Here is a 27,536-nt window from a genome sequence, read left to right on the forward strand (position 1 = left end):
ATAGAAAAAATAAGATATACAATCTAAAAGAGCATAACACCTACACCTCCATGTCTGAGGACAACTCACACTTCTTCGTAATTTGTGACACACTCCTACCAGTGCAAAGTAGAGTATTCACTGGGAGCATCATATCCCTGTAGAGCACGTGATCATCTTAAGACCATAAGGCACTACAGAGCTTGGTGCAGCTGGCACAGAATATTATCAACACCAAGCTGCCTTTGCTTCTAGGTATTTTTTAATGTAAAAGTAAATTTTACTTACACAGTACACATTACAATCCACAAAGCAAGTTGGTCTTGTTGAAAGTTCATACCAATGATATTCTCATTCACAAATGAATTTCAGTTTCTATTGTTGCATATCCTATTCCATTACACCAAATAACAAAGCAACTCTTGTTAAGAAATATCCATTTTCCCCTCATTTTCTTCTCCTAACCAAAACTGTCATCCCTATTTCCCATTCCCTAATATTTACAAACCCTTCCATCTCTCTTTAGCAGCTGGGAATTCCCACTTCTCAATATCTACCTTCTAGTTTCCTTTCCAGACTCTTTTATACTCACTGCACATCTCTGGTCACATTTCTCTTTATCAGAATACACCTGGCATCTCATATCCTCCTAACTTGACTTTGGTGATGTAACACCGAATAGAGGAAAACTAGGTTACAAAATGTTTAAATAAGGGTTTAATGAGGGTTTACCTATGGACTGAATCGCCTTGCACTTTTCACATTCTTCCTTGAGGTTAAGGCAGCCAGCTGAATTTCGACGAATTTCTCGGCATGTCATTTGATTGTTTCCATTTGGTCGAGATATAATGACATCTTCATTGACAGAGCCATCTAGTCATAAGGTAAAAAGAAACTATTAATGTGTTTGTTTTAAGAAAGTTAATATTGAACTTTTATATTTAGTATACTGTACATTTAGTGTAAGGTAATTTGTTGTATATCAAAAAATGATCAATGAGTGGAATCGTCCATTTTGAAACTGAATTCAGTTCAGCATAACAGAGGCCTGAGTCTACCATTCCTTTACAGCAGCGTGGACACACTGACAAAAGGCCAACTCACACTCACGAGTTAATACTACATGCATATACAGTGTACTGGATGAAAACCTGAGTACTTGGAGAATTATCTACAGATGCAAGAGAAGAACATGCAAACTGCACCTAATCACTGAACAAACTGAGATGGAAAAAACAGAACTGTAGACTTTTGAGGGAGCAGATCTAACCAAAGTACCAACACAGTAACACAGTAGCCAGCTACATACCAAATACCTGTTGTTTTATTACACAATGTCATTCATCTTGCTCTCTCTATTTGTCTCGGTCAAATTTTGAAAATCAATTTTTACCAAACTGATTTTCTTCAAACTTGGCATGTATGTTGATGTCTAGTGACAATGCAATATTTCATCAGTTTTGACCCAAGATCTGTAAGTTAATTACATCAAATTAAAATTTCTCATTTCCTTATATTATACTTTTAGCAAATACACATATATAGAAAACAATAGTGCTGTTGGTTAAGTGGTTAGCAATTTGGATTTTCAATCAAACAGTTGATGGTGCAAGACAAATGTAGACGAATTAATTAAAAAAAATAATTTTGATTAATTTATACTGAAGTTTTCTCCAGTTATAACCATTAGCCTACATAATTTAATCAACCTTTAAAAATCTACGCATTTTAATTGAATTAAATTCATTATTTTATGGGTACTCCACAATTTTATTTTTAGTCACATATGACCAAAAAAATCTTACCACAAGAAAAAAAATAATACTTTTTTTTAACTTTTTTGTGCATTTTTGAATACAATCATGTCACTTAAAAAAAAATAAAATTATATTTTTTATTCTATTCAAAGGTATGTGAACATTTCTTGTTTTACTTTTAATCCATCCATTATCCAACCCGCTATATCCTAACTACAGAGTCATGGGGGTCTGCTGGAGCCAATCCCAGGGCGCAATGCAGGAAACAAACCCCGGGCAGGGTGCCAACCCACCGCAGGGCACACACCCACACACCAAGCACACACTAGGGCCAATTTAGGATCGCCAATGCACCTAACCTGCATGTCTTTGGACTGTGGGAGGAAACCGGAGCGCCTGGAGGAAACCCACTCAGACACAGGGAGAATATGCAAACTCCACGCAGGGAGGACCTGGGAAGTAAATGTGGGTCTCCTTACTGTGAGGCAGCAGCACTACCACTGTGCCACCGTGCCGCCCTGTTTTACTTTTTAGTAACATAAAATATACTTTTATGAAAGGACGAAGGCATGTCAGAGGAAGAACAAGAAACATGAAATGTTAATTTAGCAAAAAGTTACATTTAAATAAAAATAAAATAAGAGATAGAGAAAGCAAAAATTTAAAATGTTTTCGATATGTACCTGTATATATCCAAGAAGTACAATTAATTAATTAATAAACATGACAGGGATAATGAACAGTAGGTGGAACAATTTTAATTATTTTGGTATCTTGGCTTACATGTTCATTTGGTATTTGTTAACCAAAAATAACATTGATGAATCTATTAAAAACAGCATCGCTTAGAAGGCTGGCCTTGCATTCTTCTCAAAAGGTTTCTCTTTAAAACTGAGTTGTTTGAAATGTTCACCAAATATTAAGGAAAAAGATGGCAGGTTAAAGTATTTGACATATGACAAAGTATCACAACACTCTTTAATTCATCTGCTTGCCAAAGTGATAAGAGTTCATTTCAATAACCACTGCTTGGGTCGTAGGATGGGAATTTAGTGTTAAAAAGAGGCACAGAATTTAATGTCAGCATCACTCAAAGGGTGAGTTATATCCAAAAGAACTCTTCTCACCATCTATGTTCAGTTGGGGGCAGTGGGGTTCTTCATAGTCTGGTACATTTTATTACACGTAGATACATGTCACAGATACTGTATTTCTCACATCACTCACTAAAAGAAAAAGTTGTGGTTTAAAAATGTTTGTTTTTGCTTTTTTTAACCGGATCACCTTAAATTTAGGGCCACTAAAACAGCCTCACAGTATGCCACACATGTCAGAAGAATGAAAATGCTGCAGAATATTGCAGCTCCATAGAGAGGCATTTTGTCTCATGCAGTTGAGTTCAATTCATATAGTCAACTGGGTGCATTGTCATCACTCGTGGCTTTCGTTTAGAGTCAGTCTTAATAGACTGGTGACATGGAGGTTAGCATTTGTGTGTCACAGATGCACGTGGTCAGTGTCTGTGTAGAATTTCCATGCTTTTCCTTGTGCCTGTGCTCATTTTTCTGAGTACTGTACCCTGTTTTTCCTGCCACACCCTATTTGTGCTGAGTTAAACTGATCCTTTGTGAGAGCATCACACCCTGTGGTGCTTGGTGACACTGCACACCCTGCATTAGACTAAGCAGAATGGAGAATACTGTTACTTTACTTTAACATGGCCTTCTCATAATTTCACTTTAATTTAATCCTGATACTCTGTATGTTCAATTCATTATAATAACTATTCATGGTGGCTCTAAAATCCATACTGACCCCAACTCTCTCTTCTGTTTCTTTTTCCGGTTTCTTTGTGGTGGCAGCCTGCACCACCACCACCTACTCAAAGCATCATGATACTCCAACATTAATGGACTGAAAGCCATAAGTCTACGTGACCATCATCATCAAGTCCTTCCATGAGAACCCTAAATACAAAGAGGACTGTTTCATTTATGTGAGGTAGATTGCCCAGAGGGCACTGGACGGTCTCATGGTCTGGAATCCCTGCAGATTTTATTTTTTTCTCCAGCCGTCTGGTGTTTTTTTTTTTTTGTTTTTTTCCTGTCCTCCCTGGCCATCGGACCTTACTCTTATTCCATGTTAATGTTGACTTATTTTATTTTCTTACTGTGTCTTTTATTTTTGTATTCTTCATTACGTAAAGCACTTTGAGCTATATTTTTTTGTATGAAAATGTGCTATATAAATAAATGCTGTTGTTGAGAATATAGTTTTTCTTTTTATTGATGAAAAAACAGTTGAGTTTTGTTTGTTCTGTTTTTATATTGTAAGCAAACAATATTTCAATAGAACAAAATTAATTTCAAAAATTTGAAAAAAGCAGATCATTTCCCCCAACACAGCTAGTCTTTTTCCTTTCATACAATGTTTTCAAGATATTTCCAAGATTTTAAATTTCTTTTGCTTTCATGTGCAATAATTGTTTTCGTATCTATAGTTCTGTGTGTGAAATTTTTTTTTTTAACATTTAAAATTTAAGATGAACCAGTTTCTATTTTGGAAGGGTGGCTTGATTAAGAATTAACAAAGAAGGAAAAGTTTTTTAGAGAAAAATAAAATGGACCGGAGGAAGAGTAAAAATCGAGATAGAGGAGACAAAAACATAGACATAGAACAGTCCATTACTAGCCACAGCAGTTTCTCTCTTTTGTGCCTAACCTTCAGTAATCCACACTGCAGCAGAAAGTACATGAAACAAGTAAACCACATTCAAAAAAAATGAGACGCATGAATGAAGAATAAAGAAAGCCAACAGTGAGATGTCTAAGAAGTAAGGAGAGGAAATGGAGCTTTTAAAGGTGTCGCTTTTGTCTTGGTGGGTTTTCCCTAAAATGTCCTCTTCAGAATAATATAATATTTCATACATTCATCAAAGGTTAGCACTTAATAGAAGTGACTAGCTGATACACTCTTCAGTCTTGAAAATCTAAAAACAATAAAAGGTTTCAGAGATTTGTGAAAGAATTCTTATTGTAATAGTCAAAGAAAGTATTGATGCCCTTCAGACCATAGCAGAAGCAAAAACTGCAAGTGACTCTTATCATCGCCCTTAAATGGCCCGTGGAGTTGTTGAGTTTTCATTAAAGTCATGCATAATATCCTCACTTGTCTTTTGCAAAAGAAACTCTAATGGCAAGGCCATTATCATCTAATAACAGCCTTAGTGCATTCTTTATAATTATTTACAATGGCTGATGCTCGGAAATATGCTGATTCCTTATTATCTTGTCTGTATAAATTAGAAACAAAAAGGGGAGCACAAAAGATGGTACAATTAATCCTTTCACTGCTCTTGCCAAAAGTTTGAATTTAGCACAAAGCTTTCAGTTTTACTGCAGTAGCTCTTGTATACACATGTCAATTAGCAAACGGTTATACCGTGTTCAAAATGTCCACATTTTAGGGCATTATAATGCTAACGTGGCTAATCCTGCTGCTTAATAGACCCAAGCACACCTGGTTGTAGTCGGAGTAGCATTTGCATGTTCTTCCCATGTCTGAGTGGGGTTTTCTCAGGAAACTGGGATGCTTTTTCCACATACCTAAAAACGTATGCTTGACTGGTCATTCTAAATTGGCCCTAGAATGGACTGGCAGCTCATCCAGGGCTGGTTATTGACTGGCACCCGATACAGCTGGGTTGAGCTCCAGCATCCCATAACACTAAACTGGAGTAACACCTGAAATACTCAAACTAAATCCTTTTAAGAAAATTTAGGTGGAAATCTTGTTACAAATGGTAAACTTTCATTTATACTCATACATTTTTTAAACTTAATTGTATGGTGGCTGCACACATAACCACAAACAAACTCCCCATGCATCTAGCTTAGACACACAAAAAACTAATTTGTATACCTGTTGGAAAAGGATCCATTAAGTCAAACTCTTTCTCTGTGATTTGAGAAACTGAATCGAACATCCTTTGGACCATGTCGAACATTGGCTTGAACATATCATGAAATCCATGTCCAAAGAAATGGGATCTGATGTCGGGATGGTTCATTTGGTAGAATGGCATCATCCTGTGAGACATGAGTGGGGTGGTCATGGGATAGCCAAAGTTCATGCGATACCGGAAAGGAGAATGTATGTGGTCAAACACCTTCTCACTGTCTTGGAAGATACTATCCACTCCATCTGCAATTTCTGCATAATGCTCTTCTAGGTCTTCAAACTGCTTTTCCTGTTTTTTGTCTGTTTCTAGAAGGGAGTCTAATTTTTCACCATTAATCCAAATAGATATGGGAGATGTCTTGTTGAGGTACTCTTCCAGCTGGTAAAAGAAGAAATTTTATAGATAATCATGCCAATAAATAGTCAGAAAATATTCTCACTGCAATAAAACAGTTCTGTTTTTAAAACAACATCTGGAAAACCTAGATAACAGAAATTGTCCATATTAAAATTCAAACTGCTTATTCCTACATACTGCAAAAATTCAGCTGAATTCTTTCATTTTTTATGGTTTGCCAATAAAAAAATCAAGGGAACAACATTTAAGGTTGGAATTAAAAAATATTTTAAAAAGCCTTTATTGATTTCTTTCAGTTCCAAGCTTTCTTTCAAAAAAGCTGCAATCATATTTTAATAAACATTTTAAAATGTAATATTCTGAAAATATTGGTGTTCCAGACTCCATTAGGGGATTATCTTAATCACATACCACTATTACCAAGACAATACTGATTAATGTGGAAAATATCGGTCCGCATCCACTTTGTGGAGAGAAATCAGACAAGCATTGTATTTATATATATATATATATATATATATATATATATATATATATATATATATATATACACATTAGCAGGAGTACCTGGTGTTGCCTGGGAATCTATAACCGGTGAATTTCCCAAATGAAAGAAACAGAACATAGAAGTAGAACAAACAGTTTTCTGATTTACATTTTATTGTAAGTTCCTCCACTCTGTATTGTGTCTGCTGTTGCCACTGTTTATGTGTAGTATATATATAAATATATATATATACTAGCTGTGTAAGCCTGTGCTGTAAAAAGCCCGGAGTCTTAGAAACTATTGAAATTGTCAGAAATAAAAATTGAAATTTAGACATGTCAGGCAATTGAAAGGAACTACTCTGGGCATCTCTCTCCTAGGAGGTTTTGTTTTGCCAATGTGCTCGCATCATTTGCACATTAGCAAGAGGAGGAAAAGCAAAAGGGATAACATTTTGCCAATGTGCTTGTCACGCTTCTGTAATAGCTGATAAGCAAATGACTCTTTCTTTGGATGTTTTGTTTTGCCAGCTTGCTGGCTTCGCTTGCATATCCTCTGAGATGGAGCACTTAGCCTGACTCCACATCTCATTTCCGGGCCGGTCAGAAATACACACTTCCATGCGTAGATGTTTATATATAAGACTAGCAAAATACCCGTGCTGCGCAGCGGAGAAGAAGTGTGTTAAAGAAGTAATGAAAAAGAAAAGGAAACATTTTAATAATAACGTAACATGACTGACATTGTCATTGTCATGAGTGTTGCTGTCATATATATATATATATATATATATACACATATATACTGTATACACACACATAAACATATATATATACATATACACACGTATATACAGTATATATACATATACATCCACATATATATACGTATATATATGTGCACAAAACCACACTTTTATCAAGGCATCCGTCGGGTAGTCTTTTGAAATGAAATTTTCCTCCAATCAGTCGTAACAACGCGTTTTCTTCCGACTGTTACATTTTTGTAGCTCTGATGTGTACATCAATGTAATCGGTGTACCAAGAAATCATGCATTGCCAGAAGTTACCCTTTGCTTGGAATGCAAAGTGTGATTAAATGCGTTATTTTTTAACGCATTATGGAGCACATGCATCGAAGCTTCTCAGCTGTGCTTGTGCTAAGAAGAGGAAACATTTTAAAAATAACGTAACGCGATTGTCAATGTAACCTTTTGTAAGTAGTGCCTGGAGGATTTAGAGTGTGGAGAAACTGTAAAGACAGCGTGTATATTAACTTGTGGATTTTTCTGTGAGTATTTGGTGGCAGCGTCACAAAGTTGGTTCTTCAAGACTGCGTTAGCTGCGGAGCTCAGCGCACAGCGAAATGAGGTGAATGGGAGGGGAGATGATGACGTGACTCCCCACCCGCCTTTAACTGTCAACCCCCCCCAAAGACAGTCTCTTGGAATTTGCATAAGCACAGCCCTTCACCAGTAATTTTAACTTAGTTACAAAGTTTATATCCTGCGTCCTCTCATTAAACTTGTATCCCGCATTACTCGTGGGCATGAGAACTTAATTATTAACTTAATTTAAACTTTAGGTTTACACCGTGCTTTGTTTCCGAAGTAGCTGTACTCATGAATATGGTTGTATGTGTGACTCGGTCGCTTCTTATTGTTACGCTGCCTTCTCAATTGTATAATGCATGTTTTCTTCAGCGCTTTTTGGAGCTCTTCCTTATTTTCTACGTATTGCGTTGACAGTCACGTGATTACATGGGAGGCGTGATGATGTCACACGAAACTCCACCCCCCACGGCCATCGAGCTCAACTCCATTACATTATATGGAGAAAAATAGGTTCCAGTTATGACCATTACGCGTAGAATTTCGAAATGAAACCTGCCCAACTTTTGTAAGTAAGCTGTAAGGAATGAGCCTGCCAAATTTCAGCCTTCTACGCATTACACGGGAAGTTGGAGAATTAGTGATGAGTGAGTGAGGGCTTTGCCTTTTATTAGTATAGATATATATATACAATGCTTGTCTGATTTATATATTTTATTTACACACTTTGTTAGTAAAGGCTGTGATTCTGCCACAGGCATTCTGGTTTTGTCCCAAAGAGATGCACATCAGTTAGACTGGACACTCTAAATTGGCCAGTTGAGACTGAGTTTGAGTACATTGGTGGGTATGCCACATGATAGATTAGCTTCACAAACTGGGTGTATTTCTGTTTTTTACACAATGCTTCTGGACTAAATGAGTATGGAAAATGATCTGATTTGAATAGATCCATGAATGTATAATTTAATAATGTTGTATTTTCAGGTTACTGTAAAGGCATCTAAAAAAAAAGTAACAAGTCTCACTTTAAACATAAATTTAAATACCATCACAGTGTGTGACTGAATGCCTAGTGGTATCACTTTCAAGATGGCAAGATATTTCTAAACATGGTTTATGCTTAGTGGTGGATACTATGATCTAAGGGTAAAATTCCATCTGAAATTTATCAATAACTGGTATAGCTTTATGGTCCAGTAATCATATCATTGATACACCATGTGCTGTTGCTGTGCTTTCTGTGAAAATCCTAGACCACCTATACTTAAAAGTAAGATCTTATTCCAAGATGATTTTCATCTCTTTGGCATTTTGAAAAAGTACTTAGATCCAAGCAATTTTCTCCTGATAACATGAAGCCAGACTGAAATCCAAATTTCTTCTAAGAAGGGGATGCACCCTTCGTGTTCTGATAAAATAGATGCTTGACAGGTTTCGAGGCTATGGGCAAAAGCAACACTTGGCTCAGTGTTTGTTTCAAACAAATATTAAGGAAGTACAAGATCATGTTACTTTTTGACATACCTTGTATTTTGAGGTGTGTGCACGTGCTATGTCGTTTACTAAAAAGATCATTTGAATAAGAATAATTTGAGCTAAATGCAAAGTTTTGCTTGCAAAATCCTCTTGCTCGTCTTGTGTCTATTTCTACACTCCAAGTAGAGCACTATGCAAGACAGCAACCATCTAAATGGCTGCCCCAGCTACATTTATCATTGCATTTGTGAATGAAGTGCTCTCCAGCCTCTTCTTGATATGTGCATCTTCAAGATTTGACTTTTAAAACTCAGCATGAATTATATCAAGTATTCATTAGGTGAATTGTACAGACCTATTGTACACTTAAAGGAAATGTCTCAGACAAATACAGTACTTCCATGCACTCATCATATTTAAAACCGAATTATGGGTCATAGAGGAGTAGACCTCAACAATATTACATCTTTGGTTGAAATTATGTATATTTTATGGTTTATTGATGTTTTATTGATATTTATTATTTTTCACTTAATATTTTTTCTGTTGATTTCATAATTGATTTTGTTTTTTTTTTTTTTAATTTGATTTGATATATTACATTAATTCACAAAAAGAAATGGTCTTTTTGCATGACCTCTGGGGGTCAAGGGCCCAACACAGTAGGATGCATTCTGGAAGTCATGAGATTTAAACCAGCAAATTTCCACTTACCAGCACAGATCCTTAGCCTCAGCGCTACCACTCAGCATTAATGTAATTGCGTGATGTCGATTTAAGTGTAGTTATGTTCCTTGGTGTTTGTGGCTGGAGCCCCCAGGAAACTGAGCCACTCTGACATCACCACTTCTGCGCCCACCCTCAGACTATTTATACTGAGTTAGATGGTCTAGGAGGAGGGATCATTTATATTTGATGGAGTTATTATGAGTTTTTGGTATTGGATTGTTTGTTTGCTTTCGATTATTGTTATGAATTTTGAGCTTTGTTTACTAAGGATTGCCTTTTAGGTCACCCCATTGTGCCTCTTGTTTGTTCTTTTGAGCTTTTCCTTGCATTTTTTAGATTCATGTAAACAATCTTTGATTTATAACAATTCTTTGTTGCCTTTTTTTGAACAAGCCAGAGGTTGACGGTTACCCTTCCCCTAGTAGGGTTTTTGTTGTAGATTTTGAGATTTTTAGCTGTATTGCTAACATCCCATTTTTGGGGCCTGCTGTTGATGAAGGCCAAAGGTACCTGACTGTAGTCTGGGCTGCTTCCTACCTGTTTTTGGAGGTCTCATCTGTTTTGATGTTTGTAAAACTGCATTTTATAACAAACAGCTTCCATCAGGATCCAGACCTTAGAGTTTAGGAAGGCCCAGTAGTGCAGCAGTGTTTTTGTTTCATTATTTCATTTCATAATTTGCATATCTCTTGTTATCTGGCATTGTTCTAGATGTGGAGATGCACTATGAATGCAACACATGAATAACATTCTAAAATGACTCTCAAGGGCCAACAATACAACTTACACGTCTTCCAACTGCACCAGATGCACTGCTGCAGGTCCTTGAATAATATCTTATACAGCTCTGTTTCAGGCATGGTTTACATTCCTCCCACAAGGCCTGGATTGATTCATTGCAAACCTTCTGTGCTTCATTTAGTTTTACCTCTATCTCTTCAGCAACCTTTATAGCCTCCTAATGGAAGAATACAAATAAAGTTGCTTTAACTGTACAAAACAAAATAAATAAATGTCAGCATTATATAACCTAGGAATGCCTGGAACATAATCAGCTTTCAGTTTGTAAGACTTGCATTTTATTTGCAAACCATTCCAACCCTTCTTTTATCCATATGATTAAACTGAAATTGGGAATGTGTTTTATTTGCAAGCTTTGAGATAAATAACACAAAGCAGTGTATTTCTGACTGACTTGTAATTGATTTTTTGTAATGTAATTTAACATCCTCAGGCTGATTTAATTCAATGTACATTTGTGTGAGGCCAGACTCTATCCTGGCAGAGCAGGGTGCAAGGCAGGAAACAACCCTGGACAGGGTATGCATCTACTGTATACCTGAGCCCACTGACATACACACAGCCACATTCACACATAGGAATCAGTTTGGAATCGCCAGTTAACTTAACCAGCACATCTTTGGGGAATGCATAGATGAAAGCCATTAAGAATAAAAATGTATTGTTATTTAATTCAGACATCATATTATTTGAGGTACAAGGACTTAAACAATGGTTGGTTGATGTTGTCACCCCAAAGATCTTGATACAAAGCTTTACAAATCTTTCCAGACATGGGTGAAAGGTTGAAAAAATATTGGGATTAAATGTTATTAACAGTATAACATTACAATTCATAAACCAATGATCCATTTAATTTTCTAACATTAGGAGACACATCCTTCCTAGAAATTGCTTGAGTTCCTCTCACCTACCTGTGAGCTAAAACGTGGAATGCTACACAGTGATACTGATGTGTTTATAGGTCGGTGAACTGGCTCATGGTCAGCTTCCAACACATCAATGCAATTTAGTGTGAACAATTTATTTGACAATGCATTAATAGATTGCGGAGTGGCATAACAGTTTCACATAAAAGATGGTCCAGCCTGGATTGGTCATGACACACAAGTGCTGTAAGACAGCAATACTATTTCACTCTGTATCCCAACAGTGAGAATAACAGTAGACAAAACTGATTCATTCCTTATATTAAAGTATATTATTATTATTATTCAATTGACAATAATAAAAATATTACACAAAAATCAGTTAATAAAAAAACGCACATCCTAGATCAATATTGAGTACTCCAGATAAGTACTTTATAAACAGATAGGATTATCTGTTTTTATCTTTCCTCAGAACTGGAATATGGGTAATGGATAAATGGACATATCAAGTTTGGAACGCAGTTTGGATAAAGATTTCAATAAATTCATTTTTACCTCTTTCTGTTGTTTGGTTTTGTCTAATTTTTTTAAATAGGCTTTGTGTTGTTTTTCAGACTTTTCCATCAAGGTCTTCATTTGTTTAACTCCTTCTATTGCATCATCAATTTCTTTATCTATATGTTTCTGTCCTTGTAAGGATATTACTGAAAGAAAAAAAAAATAGTAGACGCGTCATTGAATTTCATGAAAAACTTCATAAATAAATATATGGTAGTACCATTTGTACTTTTTAAATGTTGCCTTTAACAATTAATTTGAAAAGTGAAAATGCAATTATTATTCTGTGAATACATTTTATTAGGTACATTCTTAAACATGTGAGAATTTGTTTTCATTTATTATACTTTTTTGAGATTATTGATCACATTAAATTAAGTAAAGAACAATTAACTGAAGAACATTACATCATTAAATTACATTATGGAATACTAAATCCTCAAAACCCCTTATCAATCAGTTCAGGGAGCTACCTGAATGAAGAGTTCATTATAAGGTACATTTTGAAAAATGAAAAAAATTCAGGAGCCCAGAAGGATTCATTTGAAACAGTATTAGAAAGTGATGGCCAAGTTCTGAAGATTTTGAGAATGAATTAAATAAGAGATCACCTTTCTATTGAGCTATGAAATTATTTATTATCTTTGAGTAAAATGAATTGGCATGCAAGCAACGTGGTGTGGGATATCACAATAGACTTCTCCTGGCATTATCTTATCCTGTTTGTTGTTATTCCAAATGAAGCTACTAAAGGACTGCAAGTAAACTGCCAGAGAAGCAAATATACAGTGTGTTCCTAAGATATTCTGAGTGTAGGGCATTTCTAAAACATATTACCTGGTTAGGCAGGTGTACTTGATGGCATTGTTAGAAATGAGAATAGATTTTTGATAATTTTAAGATACAATGATTTTCTAGCACCTGTGGCAAGTATATTACTGTTGATTAAGTCATTTTTATGGAAAACACACTGATATGTGAGTCAGACTTCCAAAAATGGAAATGATTGTCAAATTAAAGCACAATGTTTACCTAACTGCATAAAATGTGCAGTGTTATGGCACTGTATAAAATAAAGTTATTCCAAGGAACTACTTACATTTGAGATCTTGAGATGAAAGATTAATCAAACTGTGGGCAAAGGAACAAAGAAGACACAAAAGCAGGATGGACCCGGTGAGCTTCATCTCCGCTAAAAATGCTAAGGAAAAAATTTTGGTAAATAAATGATGAGATATTTTAAAATGTAAATTAAAGTGTGCATATTTTTTATATTGAGAAATATCATTTACTGGGTTGAAGTACTTGTGATTATCTCATCACAAAAGAAGTACATGGTGATGAATCATACAGCCTAAGGTGAACAGAGCATAGAGGGATAAATCAGACCAGCATAAGGTAAATAGCCAGCCATGAAAACAGACTGTAAAAAGACGCACTATAAAGACGTGCTGTGATTTAGGCAGTGGGTGAATGGCCATCATTGCCTAAGGAGAAGGAATGGAGAGTCTCATTATATTTAGTAAGGGTCTGAACTTAATCTTAAATAAATGAGATGGGGCTAAGATGTGCAAATTTGCCAAGAGGCAACATTAACTGATGTGCACAGCATTTTTTATTTATTTTTTTGGTTGGTACCTCTGTGGCTGCTAGTTTTTATTTTAACCAGGTTCATAAATCAATTCAGTCACACTTCAGTATGCAAGTCAATATAACACAGATGTAGTGGCTCTCCTTGAGCATTCAGTGTCATTGAGCCCATGTCTGCACTGCGTGCAGTCACCATCAATATTTTTTAAAGGAGGAAACTTAACAGAAAAATACGTGTTTTAAAAAGAATATGCAAAAATTTAAGAATTTATAGTTACGTCAAAACATACACATTTCTGAAGTTCTTTCACAGGTAAATATTGTACTAGCACATATTTCTAAATGCAACATAAGAAAAGAAGAAAAGCCAGCTAATGAAACTATAAGATAACTTAGACTTTACGTGTGACCCATTGATCTGTGAGACTGGCTGGAGTAAAAACCTGTAGCCACAGTGGAACTGAACCTGGGAAACTCTTGCCTAGGTGATGCAGAGTAACTGGAATAACATTTTAAACATTCCAAAGTAAGCTCTCATCTATAAAAATTGGTATATTTTAACATGATTTGGCTGTTTTTATGGAAAAAGTAAAACGGATTGTTTTCTTACTTTATGCCTTCCACTTGTGTAAATCAACTGAGCACCACAGTCACCTAAAAAGTGAACAAACTGTATGTTATATTCCAAGAAAGTTTAGACAGACAGACAGACAGACAGACAGATAGATAGATAGATAGATAGATAGAGAAGAGATGAACATGGATCTTTACATTACTAGTTCATGCTTTGCATTCCCTATTTTAACTGTTAGTACATTCATACAAAAATACAATATGGATTTCAACCACTTTTTCTGACTTATATATAAAGAGCTCATTATGTTTTTTTTATACTATCAGTTTTGATAGGTTACTTTATTTTGACCGTTTAGTTTTTTTAGGCTGTTAAATGATAGTAGGAGCACAGACGGAAATGTCACCGAAGTAGCTGCTTCACTTTGCTATTCATTATTATTTGTATCTGGCTCTGTTCTTTAAGAGAGCAAAAAGTATATAACCATAATTAAAATGAGGAGTATTAATAAAAACATCCCACCCTGGACTGGTTCTTATTTCACGTCCAGTGATGCTTAAAAATCCTCAAATGCACTGTGGCCCTACAAACAGATTAAGTGGGCTGAGCAACTTTGTAACTCCTAAAGGCAGACTCCATATTTCATCTTTACATTGTTAGTCCTGCAGTATTTCCTCTTCTTGTTCCAGTAAAAAAAGTGCAATTTAGATATGTAAAGCAAATCAATTTATCTTTATTTTATAAATACTGTAATTTGCCAAAACATGCCATTCCACATACCACATGCCATACCAAAGAGTACACAATCACATTTCATAGCAACATAATAATTTTGTGTAAAAATAATTTCATTTCATTTCAGTTTATTTTACATAGTACACGTCCCACTCAATATGCAGTATACAGTTGCAAAAACAACAGGTAAAATAAAAAAACTTAATGTCATTCAACAAAAAGCATACGTACATTTTGGTGGTACAGAGATCTAATTTGGTTATGTTTTGAGACATTCAACATAAGTAAATAATAAGGTAAAGTCTGTTGAAATAACCTCATTACCCGGAACTGCATGAAACGAACTGTATTAAGCTAAGGTGAATGTAAGTACTGTAAGTGGAATATAAAACACTAATTCGCAATATGCCATTGCTAATGTAGGAAAAACTGGTAAGATCATACAAAACTTCAAGAACATTAACAAAGTGCATTGCTTATCACTAACACACTTATTGGAACAGAAGTGTAACCATATACATTATTTTACACTATACACTATTAATTGTGACTGTGCAGCCATCCTTAATACATCATCAGTCAGGATCTCGGAGTAAGTCCTGACAACAACAACAATGACGTTCATATTTGTAGCACATTTGCATACAAAGAACTGAGCTCAAAGTGCTTTACAAGATGTAAAAAAGGTTGCACAGAAAAACCCAACATTTTCCCCGTTAAAACAATAGCTAAGATGTCTCACTAGAAACTGAATGATTTTACCGTTGAATTTAAATGAGCACATCACTAACAAGGAGAAAAGTGAACCTACTCAATCCCATGAAGATACAAAGGAGTTAGTTGCCAATCACTGCTCTACAGATTTAATGATTAAAGTCTCCCTGGTTTCTTTTTGCTTTTTTTAAACAAATTGTTTGTCACCCAGTGCCTCCATGGTCCACCAGTAAGTATTTGGTGTAAAATGTAATCAATCTGGACATCATTTTTTCACTAGATAGCAATTGACTTGCTAAACTGAGCACAATAATAAAACCCTGCAGTAATAGGTTGGCTCCTGTTTTGTGCCCAGTAAGGCCTCGAGTGGCTCTGGATCCTCACAACCCTTAACTGGATAAGGTTTGAAAATGAATAGATAGACATTTGCCACAACAAAAACCATATAAGATATCTGCATAGAAGTAAGACTGTGAAATTAGCTAAAGAAATACTGTACATATTAAAATACTAGGTGTCCCCTGCGGCTCCGCCCAAGTAGTAGGGAAATAGGACAAACTTTAAAAATCAATAAAAAAAAAACAAAGTAATAATTTGTATTGAGAAGAATTTATATTGATAGCTTTCGTATCCAAGGGACTCTTGATATACGATATTTTTGGTTTTGCTATCGGGGCGAGAATGTAGCTGTGATCACTTTGCCAAAAATGTAAAAAGTTAGCTATATGTATCTCTGGCCAAGCAGAATTTAGGAATGCTCCAATATCAAACGTTGCCTCTGATCATGTTCAACTGTGACAGGAGTGCATCCCCTACGTGGGGAGAAGAGCACGTGGTCATGATATCTCTACCAGTGAGCAGCAGGTTCCCTCTAAAACACACGTAGATGTGATCTCTCTCTCAAAAACAAACATTGCTCCCCCATTATATCCCTAGATGATAATGTCGGCTGAACAAACAGGTATCCCTAGCTAAGGTATGCTCGAACATATGGCGAGAGTTAGACTCGGCCCCCTTACACTCAGCCCGCTGAGTCTCTTAGATTTGTGCAAATAAATTGGTACCGCAAATGAACTATGATACTTAGCGAGATGAGAGAAGTCGCAAAATCAACTGGAATGTCTAAGCAAATTATAGAAAAAAAAACCTGATCTAAATCCGTTAAGTAGTTCTCTCGTGAAAAGCGTACAGACATACATACAGACAGACGTTGGATTTTATATATATAGAGAGAGAAGTAAATGCATCTGAATATATTCAGATGTGGGTTAAATATTCTGTTTTTTCATTATTATTGTTAATAATTTTACCTTTTTGCTGACATCCTATTTCCAAAGCATAAACCACATAAAAGAATCAAGTGAAAACTCAACACCAGCCCTTACCAAAATGTAACACATAAAAACACAACCTTTCACAAAAATGGAATTCTCTGTTTGCCAAAAGATAAAACAGAATGGGGTACAGTTTGGACAGCCTTCCTGTAATTCACATTAAGCATCAATATGAAATTGGTGGCGAATGCTCAAACATGTTGAGCACAGTGATTCATTCTTTTCTTTTCATAGCTAAAAAACTGCCACCGGTGGACTATGGATTAGGGGTGCAGGAGCCGATTTGATATTTTGCAGTGCAGGATGTCATTTGAGGGCCATGAGCAGAAGCAGACAGGCAATGCATAGATTACAATACAAATGGAATACAAGTGACCATAACATTTATTTTTCATTACACCTTATTGTCTTAGGCACTGTGTGTCTGCAGCCACAAAGCCAAATGCTTATTGGCTGGAGCTCAGGTAACTAAAATGAACATTGCTAACATCGAAAGGTCTCTTTAAAGTTGTGATTTTAAATCTCAGAAATATGACAGTTACTTTCCATTGTCTTCTAATGATAAAGACATCCAGCTTTTCCTTGTCATAATGGCTGCTCAAAGTTTTAACACTAAGCAACAGTTGGTTGGAAATCTCAGATTTATGAAGCAGAAGCCTGTTTGCTGTACTAATGATAATATATGCTAACTGGTAAGCCTTAACATTTTTTATGCTTGCCATCTGTGATTATCTTTATTGAAGCTGGCTAAATGTTTTTCATTCATGGTGCAGCCTATTCTTTTCTTTTTTTCTAATTTTCTTTTATTATTGATATCTTCTTGAGAATTAACTTTATTTTGTCTGGATTTGATTTCTGCATTGTATCTGCTACTGTCAGGTTAGGCCCTGCTGGATAAGGCAGATTCATAATTGAATAAATGGATGAAATAGATGGAAAACATTATTTGTTAATGCAAGTCCAAAATATGATGAGGCAGGCAACTCTGCTTTTAGACTGTGATGCCAATACAGGTTGTGATTTATAGTAGTTCTTGATCATCAGACCATTAAAACATTAGAACAATCTAGATGAGAACAGGCCATTGAGCCCAACAAAGCTCGCCAGTCCTATCCACTTATTTCTTCCAAAAAACATCAAGTCGAGTTTTGAAAGTTCATAAAGTCTTACTGTCTACCACACTACTTGGTAGCTTATTCCAAGTGTCTATTGTTCTCTGTGTAATGGAAAACTTCCTAATGTTTGTGTGAAATTTACCCTTAATAAGTTTCCAACTGTGTCCCCATGTTCTTGATGAAATCATTTTAAAATAACAGTCTTGATCCACTGTACTAATTCCCTTCATAATTTGAAACACTTCAATCATGTTACCTCTTAATCTTCTTTTGCTTAAACTGTATAGGCTCAACTCTTTTCATCTTTCCTCATAATTCATCCCCTTTACCCCTGGAATCAGCCTAGTCACTCTTCTCTGGTCCTTTTCTAGCACTGCTATGTCCTTTTTGTATCCTGGAGACCACAACTGCACACATTACTTCAGATGAGGCCTCATCAGTGCGTTATAAAGCTTCAGCATAACCTCCTTGGCCTTGTACTCCACACATCGTGCTATATAACCTAACATTCTGCTTGCATTCTTAATGTCTTCTGAACACTGTCTGGAAGTCGATAGCTTAGAGTCCACTATGACTCCTAAATCCTTCTCATAAGGAGAACTCTCAATTTTCTGACCGCCCATTCTGTATTCAAACCTAACATTTTTACTTCCTTGTGTAATACTTTACATTTGTTGACATTAAATTTAATCTGTCACAAATCTGCCCAAGCCTGTATGCTATCCAAGTCCTTCTGTAATGATTTAACAGATTCAAAATTATCTGCTAATCCACCTGTCTTGGTATCATCTGCAAACTTAAGCAGCTTGTTACTTATATTTCTATCTAAATCATTTATATATATTAAAAATAGCAGCGGCCCTAGCACTGACCCCTTTTGAATAACACTCTTAACATCGGCCAGTTCTGATGAGGTTCCTCGCACCATCACCCTCTGCTTCCTGTGTCTGAGCCAATTCTGCACCCATCTAAAAACATCACCATGAACTCCCACTTCTTTTAACTTGATGCCCAACCTCTCATGTGGCACCTTATCAAATGCTTTCTGAAAGTCAAGATAAATAATATCATAAGCTTCACTTTGATCATATCATTTTGTTGCCTGCTCAGAATTCCAGCATGTTAGTAAAACACGACCTCCCTTTTCTAAACCCATGCTGACTGTTCAGAATAACTCCTGTCCTTGCCATGGGTTGCTCAATCTTATCCTTAATAATTCCTTCCATTAATTTTCCTGTGATGCATGTTAAGCTTAATGGCCTATAGTTGTTTGGATTTGCCCTGTAACCCTTTTTATATAATGGGATGATATTTACCATTTTCCAGTCCTTCAGAATCTCTCCAGTGCGCAGTGACTTCCTAAAAATATTTGTCAAGGGTTTATATATGTACTCACTAGCCTCCTTAAGAACACGAGGATAACTATTATCTGGGCCTGGTGATTTGTTTGATTTCAGCCTATTTAATCTGAGCAGTACTTCTCCCTCTTCAATTTCCAAATCACTCAGTACTAGGGAATCCATTCCCGGACATTTTTCATTCCTGCATTCCCGGGAATGAAACCGCTGTAATTCCCGGGAAACCGGGAACAGCCAAGCTTGCATATATAGCCTGTAAAAGTGTAAAAATTGATCAAGAAATAACAGAGTTATAGTTGAAAATAATTAGTGGAACCTTTTTTTGGCCCACGGTGTAGTGTGTTGCCGATTAAGTCAGTCAACAACAGACCAGCAGCAGTCAGTCTCCCAGCTCCGACTAAGACTTAGCACAGTGGACTGGGAGGAGTCTGCACTCTGCAGCTCACGAATGCCGGGATGGGGCAGACTTCATTGACGTCTGTCAGACAACAGCTTTGAACAGCAACTTGAAATTGCAATGCGTCAGTCTGTTGCATCCGCATTATCCGTGCCAAGAAACTTGCCATCACAGAATGTAAAAGCTGTAAATGGTGGTGTATCATAGCAATGGCAAGCGCGGGCATTGTTTAGAACAAGTGTATCAGTATCTGATGACTGTGCCGCCTACTTCAGTGGAGGCAGAGCATGCTTTCTCAGCGGCTGGTGCACTCTGCACGAAGGTGCGCTCTCACCTAGACGACCACACGCTGGACACATTGTGCTTTCTACGCTCTTATTACCGCAACTAACTAGATAAATGTACTTATATGACAGCATGAACTGCTTGTAGATAAGGTTAGTCTTTTATCGGTGTCAACATATTGCAGTAGTTTTATTAAAAATAACTGTTGGTCGTTCCAAAACCGTTCACATGTGAGATGCCCGTGCACTGTGTCATCCCCAGGAGCCCGGGATTCCTGAATTCCCGGGAATGGATAAAACCATCCGGGAATGGATTCCCTACTCAGTACCTCCTTAGTAGTCCCTTTTACCTCTGGGAGGTTATCCACTTGCTCACTTGTAAGATTAAGGCATCCGCTATCTCACTGTCTGTATCTTTTAATTCCCCTTTACTATTCCTGAAGAACTTGACCTCCTCCTTAACTGTTCTTTTACTACTAAAATACTGAAAGAATCTCTTGTGGTCTTCTTTCGGCTTATCTGCTATATTCCTCTCCAACTGTCTTTTGGCCTCTCTGATATCCTTCTTAATGCTTACCCTCATGTTCTAATATGCTATATAATTCACTTTGCAGTTATCAGTCTTATATGCCTTATAAAGCAATTGTTTCCTTTGCATCTTCTTTTTTAAATCTTTATTAATCCACTGTGAAGTTTTTTTTTTAAATTTCCTATTAATTCCAAATTTAGGTATGCATCTTTCCTGCATTACATGTAAAACATTTTTAAACATGTTCTACTGCTCATTGACTGTCTCCACACTTAAAAGCTTATCCCAGTCTATCCTCCTTAGATTTCGTCTCTTCTGCTTAAAATTTGCCCTACCAAAATTCAAGTTAAAAATTTTAGTCTTTGCATCTGCACTCTTACAAAATACTGAAAACTGTATTATATTATGGTCACTTGACTCTAGTGGTTCAATCACCTTTGCACCCTCAATTCTATCTTGATTATTACAAAATACTAAATTCAGACGAAAGGCTTCACCGTGTGTTGATGCTTTAACATAATGTGTTATAAAACAGTCACTGATTACTTCTAAAAACTCCTGCTCTTGTGCTCCTCCATCTGCAAGGTTATCCCAGTTAATATTTGGATAATTAAAGTCCCCCATGACTATAATATCCCCCTGTAAACTTGCCTTTTTGATATTACTAAAAAGATGTGTTTTGAAATTACTGTCTGAATTGGGTGGTCTATAACACATTCCTAAAATAAGACCTCTTTCCCTAATGTTTTCTAGACGAAGCCACATGTCCTCACTAAGATGGAGCTCATCGTCCAACTGAAGAGGACTTACATTTAAATTCTGTTTGGCATAAACAGCACCCCGACCTCCTTTTCTGTTCTGTCTATTCTTCCTAAAAAATGTGTATCCCTCTATATTACACTCATCCCCATCTCTGTTATTTAGCCAGGTTTCCGTTATTGCTATAATATCATAATTATGCTCTGCTGCATACAGCTCCAACTTACTTACCTTATTTTTGATACTTCTAGCATTAAGGCAAGCTATTTTTAACTTTTCAACTCAATAAATACATTTTAAGGATGTTCTGTAATCTTTTCAAATTATTACATATGAATAGATAGCTATATTGCATAATAAGTAGTGCTCACTGTTTTTGCTGACAAAGAAACATTTTTGTTTCTTGAACTGGATGAACCCAGTTAGAGAACAAGTGGATTTATTATTACATTTTACTACAGGTGTTAAAAACAAACTTTCTGTTTACATTTGTATATTTTGACAACAGGGCAATCAGCCATAGTATATGTAAAACACCATGAAGCCTTCAAGTCTCCTATTTTCAGTGGGACTAGTTGCTGAAATAAGGGTGTTGTACTCTGAAGTGACTTAAACTCTAGAGAATTTCAGGTACTTAAGAGTCTGTTTACCACAACCAATGTGTACGGTCCATACCCACGAGAATAAGCACAACTTTCACAGCATGATAAGAGTTACCACTAACTAAAGCTATAATGGTTTACTTTACAATCAACCATACCTGTATATGGTATATGGAACTACTTTACTGAATATTTGTGTAAAATCAATACATGTATAACCTTTTAACAACATTTTCACTAAAGCTATCAACAGCTTTACAAAATATCAGCAGTAACTTTGGAGATGCACAGTCAGGCTGGTATAAATAAGTTGTTTGCAGAACCCCGAGGATGTGAACGGCACAGGTCATAACTGCTACTATTTATCATCACTGCCAGTGATAATCAGGAGTGTTTTTTTCTTTCTGGGTTTGTTCTGTTTCTGTTGTACAATAACATGCATCTCATTCAAAAGGCAAACCGTGTGTTTTTTTTAACCATGACTGTCCACGTTGCTATTAATAGCAGCTGAGTGTGTGTTGTCCACAACATTTGCAACATAAGCAGGCGCACAACTCATTCTTTCTATACACACAATGGATTAAGTGGTGAGAAAGCAGAAAAAACATTATTATTAACTATAATGATTATAAGTATCCATCTATCCATCCATTATCCAACCTGCTATATCCTAACTGCAGGGTTGCGGGGGTCTGCTGGAGCCAATCCCAGCCAACACAGGGCACAAGGCAGGAAGCAGACCCCAGGCAGGGCGCCAGCCCACTGCAGATGATTATAAGTATTTTAACTCACAAAATACCAATGACTGTATTTTGTATTAATCATGATGCAGAGAGCTATATGATTTTATACTTCTGTATGATTTGATCTTCATTTAGGTAGGAAAGAAATTATGTTTATGCACAGAATATGAGTCTGGCTTACTGTACATTCTTCTATGTGAAAATGCTGACCTCTTGATATTAACAGAACACCCTGTGATATTATAAATCAATGTGATCGTTTTCTTCACTCTTGCTTAAAAATATCAGACAAAAAAGTAATTTATGAATTAATAAATAAGGATTATTAATCTAATAAAACTAATATAATCTAATGAAGATATTAAAGCTATAAGAATGTAATCTCTTTATAACTAATGCAATGAACTTTAAGAAAACTGCTTAAATTGGGTTTGTGTGTGTATACTGAGAAGGGCACATTCCTTAGAAAATGCAAGTGCCTGGTAGTCCTTTGTTTTTGGTATACTCCTGTATGAAATACATTAGGATGTAGCCCATAATCTATGTACGACCTCAAAATAAACCGTTATGTTTTTTTCTGTTCTCTCTTTGGCTAATGAACAAGCTAGGTGATAAAAGAGAGAATATTTTTTCTTTTAGGCCAGTCTGTCTGAACTAAAATCAGTTGGCCTGAGCTGGGGAGGGGAACAGTGTTGCAGTCTCTCTAGCTCACCAAGAATAAATATTAAAGAAATTGCTTTTTATTTTAAATGGGGGTTTATCTCGTTGTTTTTCGACTTCAGCGCTCACAGTGGGTTAGTTTCTATCTATGGAAAGTTTGTGGGTTCCGATCCAGGGGGTCATTTAACTGGGCTAAGCCCCCTCACCAATGTCATATCAAGTCCTTCCACCCATCCTGTCAGTTATACTATTGCTTGTTGTATTTTTAGGGGTTCGTTACGCCATGCATCCCCCTAATATTTCAGATGCCCATGTTGGTGTGGAGCTAGACTGTCCCAGTGCCTGCTTGGATTAGTGGTGGGTTACAGTATTAGGCTCCACAAGAGAGCGAGTGATGGTGTGTGCCTGAGTGTGCTCTGTTATGGACTGGTTCCTGCCTTACACCTAATGCTCCCAGGATAGGTTCCAGTTCTCTGTGACTTAGAATAGGATAAAGCAGATTTGAGACTGTTGTTATGTTAGGCAGACAATGGGTTAATGGAGATAAGTGAGGTGTGTTGTTTTATCCAAAATACAGTTTTGGATAAAGGTGTCTTCTAAATGAATAATAATAGATAGCATGCACTCAGAATAGACACATTGGGGGGATGGATCTTATCTGTTTTCGTCACAAGCATATAAATATTTTGTCTGTTATAAAAATATGTAACCTTCTGTTTAGTTTAGTATCTCTTAATGTTAAAGTGGTGATAAATTTAATGAATTTATAAATGCTGTGCTTCATGCCTTTCAGGACAGCCATTGATTAAAGCCTGCAGCACACACAAAACACGTTGCTGCTGTGTCCGTAGCCTGAAAGTTCCCATGTCAGCTGATATGCAGGCAATGCAGGAATTCTGGCCTCATTGGCAAGCTTTGACTTTGTTATATAACACTCTGTACAGGGCACTGATAATCATTATGTACTGTAAACAGGGTCACCTTCTCTCCGGACGGACTGCCTAGCCTTAACAAATGCATTTGTTTTAGGATTTCTGAGAGAAATGCTGACCTACTAATGATGAAATATTTTCCTTGTTGCAGCTGCAAAAGCGATATTGGCAAAGTTAATGAAGACACATCTTAATCACCCTTTGGGACAGAAGGGCTGAGCGTCAGAAATCTCTTTGTCTAAACGTCATCAACAGATGATTTCTTTGTTGGCTTATAAATCTCACATTTAATATGATAATTGTATATGAATGAAAATTATATAAATGGTAAGGATCAATGCTAAAATTGTGTACTTTAAGCATGGAACCTCTAAAATTAAAAGGATTATGTGCAACTATAAATTAAATGAGAAGTTACATAGAAGCTACAAGGCAGAAAAAGTGTTTTTTTTTTCTAATAATTTGTCAGAATAACTAATTTCACGGTGAATACTGTAGTGCTGTAATTAGCACTGATCTCTAAAATCCTGGGTTCAAATCCAGCCTCAGTACCGTGTGCTTGGGCTTTGTTCCCTCTTCTTTCTTATTCAGGGTACTCTGACTTTCCTCAGAAATTACAAACACACGAAGGAGGCGTTGATTTAACTGCCACTTTAGATTGAGCGGGTATGGGTGTGGGTGCCTGAGATGAACTAACACCCTGCTTTTGGTGCCAGTACTACCCGAAAAATGCTTTGGCCCATGGAATTTAAAACTGGACTAATTAAGTGTGACAATTAAGATTTGGATAGATGTACTCCACCAGAATTTTGAGAAAATTTCAAATGGTTATGATAAAATATATTAATACTTTTGCCATGTGTTCTAAAGAACTGAAGGCAGAAACATCAAGGAACAATGTGTTTTTGCAAACATCTGCTTTTGTGTTAACTGATTAGATTAAGTTTAAAAACAAAGTACCAATCATAATTATCTTTATCCAGGAACACTGACCACAATAAACATGTTTTTGAGGTTCATGAATAAACTCGAAACACCATAATAACAGTAAACACAACCAAAATAAGCATTTGAAGCATGACTTGATCATAATAGTTAAGTAACTCTGACCAAAATAAGTGGCTTTGTAACTAGATTCTGATAATAATGTGTTTGGCACCCCTCTTTATCCATCCACCCATTTATTTTCTGAACCCACTGTGTCCAGCTCTGGGTTGTGGGGAGCCAAAATCCAATGGTGTCATACTCAGTCAGGCCCTTTACTGGGCACACACAAGCTCGTGTCCAAACTTTCACATACCTAGTTGACTTAGAATTAGATGGTCTGTATTTGGACCTTAATGGAGGAGATAATGGAGTGTCTGGGTTCAGGAGTAGAACCTGTCAACTGCCCACAAAAGGAATCTCAACTTGGAATCAGATCAGGATCCAAACATTGAGAAGCTGCATCCCATGTCCGTCATCTCCCCTTATATTAAAATAATATTAAAATAATAATAATAATAATAATAATAATAATATGCGTTATGTGTGGCACTTTTTTTTTTTTTTGCATTGCACTGTTGTTAATTGAGGTATAACCTAAAGATGCCACATTTGTCAATGCCATCATGTAGAAATGCATTACAAAATGATCATATATTTTTAAATATTATAGCATTCTCATAACTGGTTAATCCAGCCCAGCCCATCACAGGACCCACTCACTCACACACCAACGCTCGCATTAAGTTTACAGTCGTCAATTAAACTAACAGGAAAGTATTTCGAAAATTTGAATAAAACCGGAAAATCAACGCACATACAAACAGATTGCAAACAGACGGCAACTACGACGCTGCTTTTAACCAACAGCACCAAATAACAATTTCATTATTTCATGAGAAAATATGTTTATTTAATATTTCGTTATGTAAATAATCAGCTCGTATGCTGTTAATAACACCAACAGACCATACACAAACTTTTTCTAACTGCTTATTAGAAGAATAATTTAAAAGATTCGTCACATCTATGCAGCGTAATGATGCAGCAAACGAGTTGCGCAAAGCGACTGCCCTGCATCAAATTGCGCAACATTTGAAAAAAAAAAAAGGTTAAATTACATACTGCAGTTTAAATAGTCCATTTGATTTACAATGAGTTTTTGTTTTGTTTTCCAACATATCAACAAAGGAAATTGCAAAAACAGGAAACATGTGAGTAATTAAAAATCCCAAGTATTCCTTGAGCAGCATTTTAAAAGCTTGCGTTGTATCTGCAATGACGCATCCCACCGCACTTATTTGCTAGTATATTTTAAAAGATACTGAAATTAGAATGCTAGATATTCCTTCTTCTTTCGACTGGAATGGAATAAAATCTCCTTTTTTTAATGCAGAGCTCAATGACAGCCAGCGTTATTTACAGAGATGAGTGTCCGCTTGTCGGTCTACTCACCCGTTATTTGCTCAGCCAGTCTGGTAGCGGTCTGCGGCTGATCTTATTGATCTACGTATTTATAGGGCGTAACGCCTGTTGTCAAGTGCTCTGATTCACTCCCAAAGAACGATCACAGCAGTTGTGGACTTTTCTAGAACTTCTTTCAGTCTGCATTGCTATCTTTGTGCGAATCACCCAAACGGCCATAAGGGGGGAGTGCAATACTACAAATAGGTGTGGAATTATGAAGTCGGATGACAAAAAAAAAACAAAAAAAAAAACATTAAAGCAGTGCTGTTGAAAATCTTCACAACAGTTACTGTTTTTTGCAATAGTAGAATCACGTGAACCAATACAAGCTTTTGCTTAGTTCGAGTTAAGAACCTTTTCAGGTTTCCGTTATTTATTATCAGCCAGTTACGTTTCTGGGATAGATGGAGTTTCCTTTATGTCATAGTAGCATTCTATGTACTACATAC

General features: G+C 36.2%; 1 protein-coding gene across 1 annotated transcript in view; it reads right to left on the minus strand.

Moving 5' to 3' along the window:
• Positions 1-27,212, minus strand: part of clu (clusterin) — a 38,371-nt gene extending 11,159 nt beyond the window's left edge. Inside the window, exons 1-7 of the mRNA XM_039749079.1 lie at positions 27,076-27,212; positions 14,511-14,554; positions 13,410-13,511; positions 12,308-12,456; positions 10,867-11,037; positions 5,658-6,075; positions 712-852 (exon numbers count right to left, since the gene is read on the minus strand). Of these exons, the coding sequence (XP_039605013.1) occupies positions 712-852; positions 5,658-6,075; positions 10,867-11,037; positions 12,308-12,456; positions 13,410-13,497 (967 nt within the window). The 5' untranslated portion in view covers positions 13,498-13,511; positions 14,511-14,554; positions 27,076-27,212. The remainder of the gene's footprint in view (positions 1-711; positions 853-5,657; positions 6,076-10,866; positions 11,038-12,307; positions 12,457-13,409; positions 13,512-14,510; positions 14,555-27,075) is intronic.
• Between the last annotated feature and the right edge of the window lie 324 nt (positions 27,213-27,536).

Source organism: Polypterus senegalus, chromosome 3 (genome assembly GCF_016835505.1).
Source record: "Polypterus senegalus isolate Bchr_013 chromosome 3, ASM1683550v1, whole genome shotgun sequence".
NCBI classification, from domain to species: domain Eukaryota; kingdom Metazoa; phylum Chordata; class Cladistia; order Polypteriformes; family Polypteridae; genus Polypterus; species Polypterus senegalus.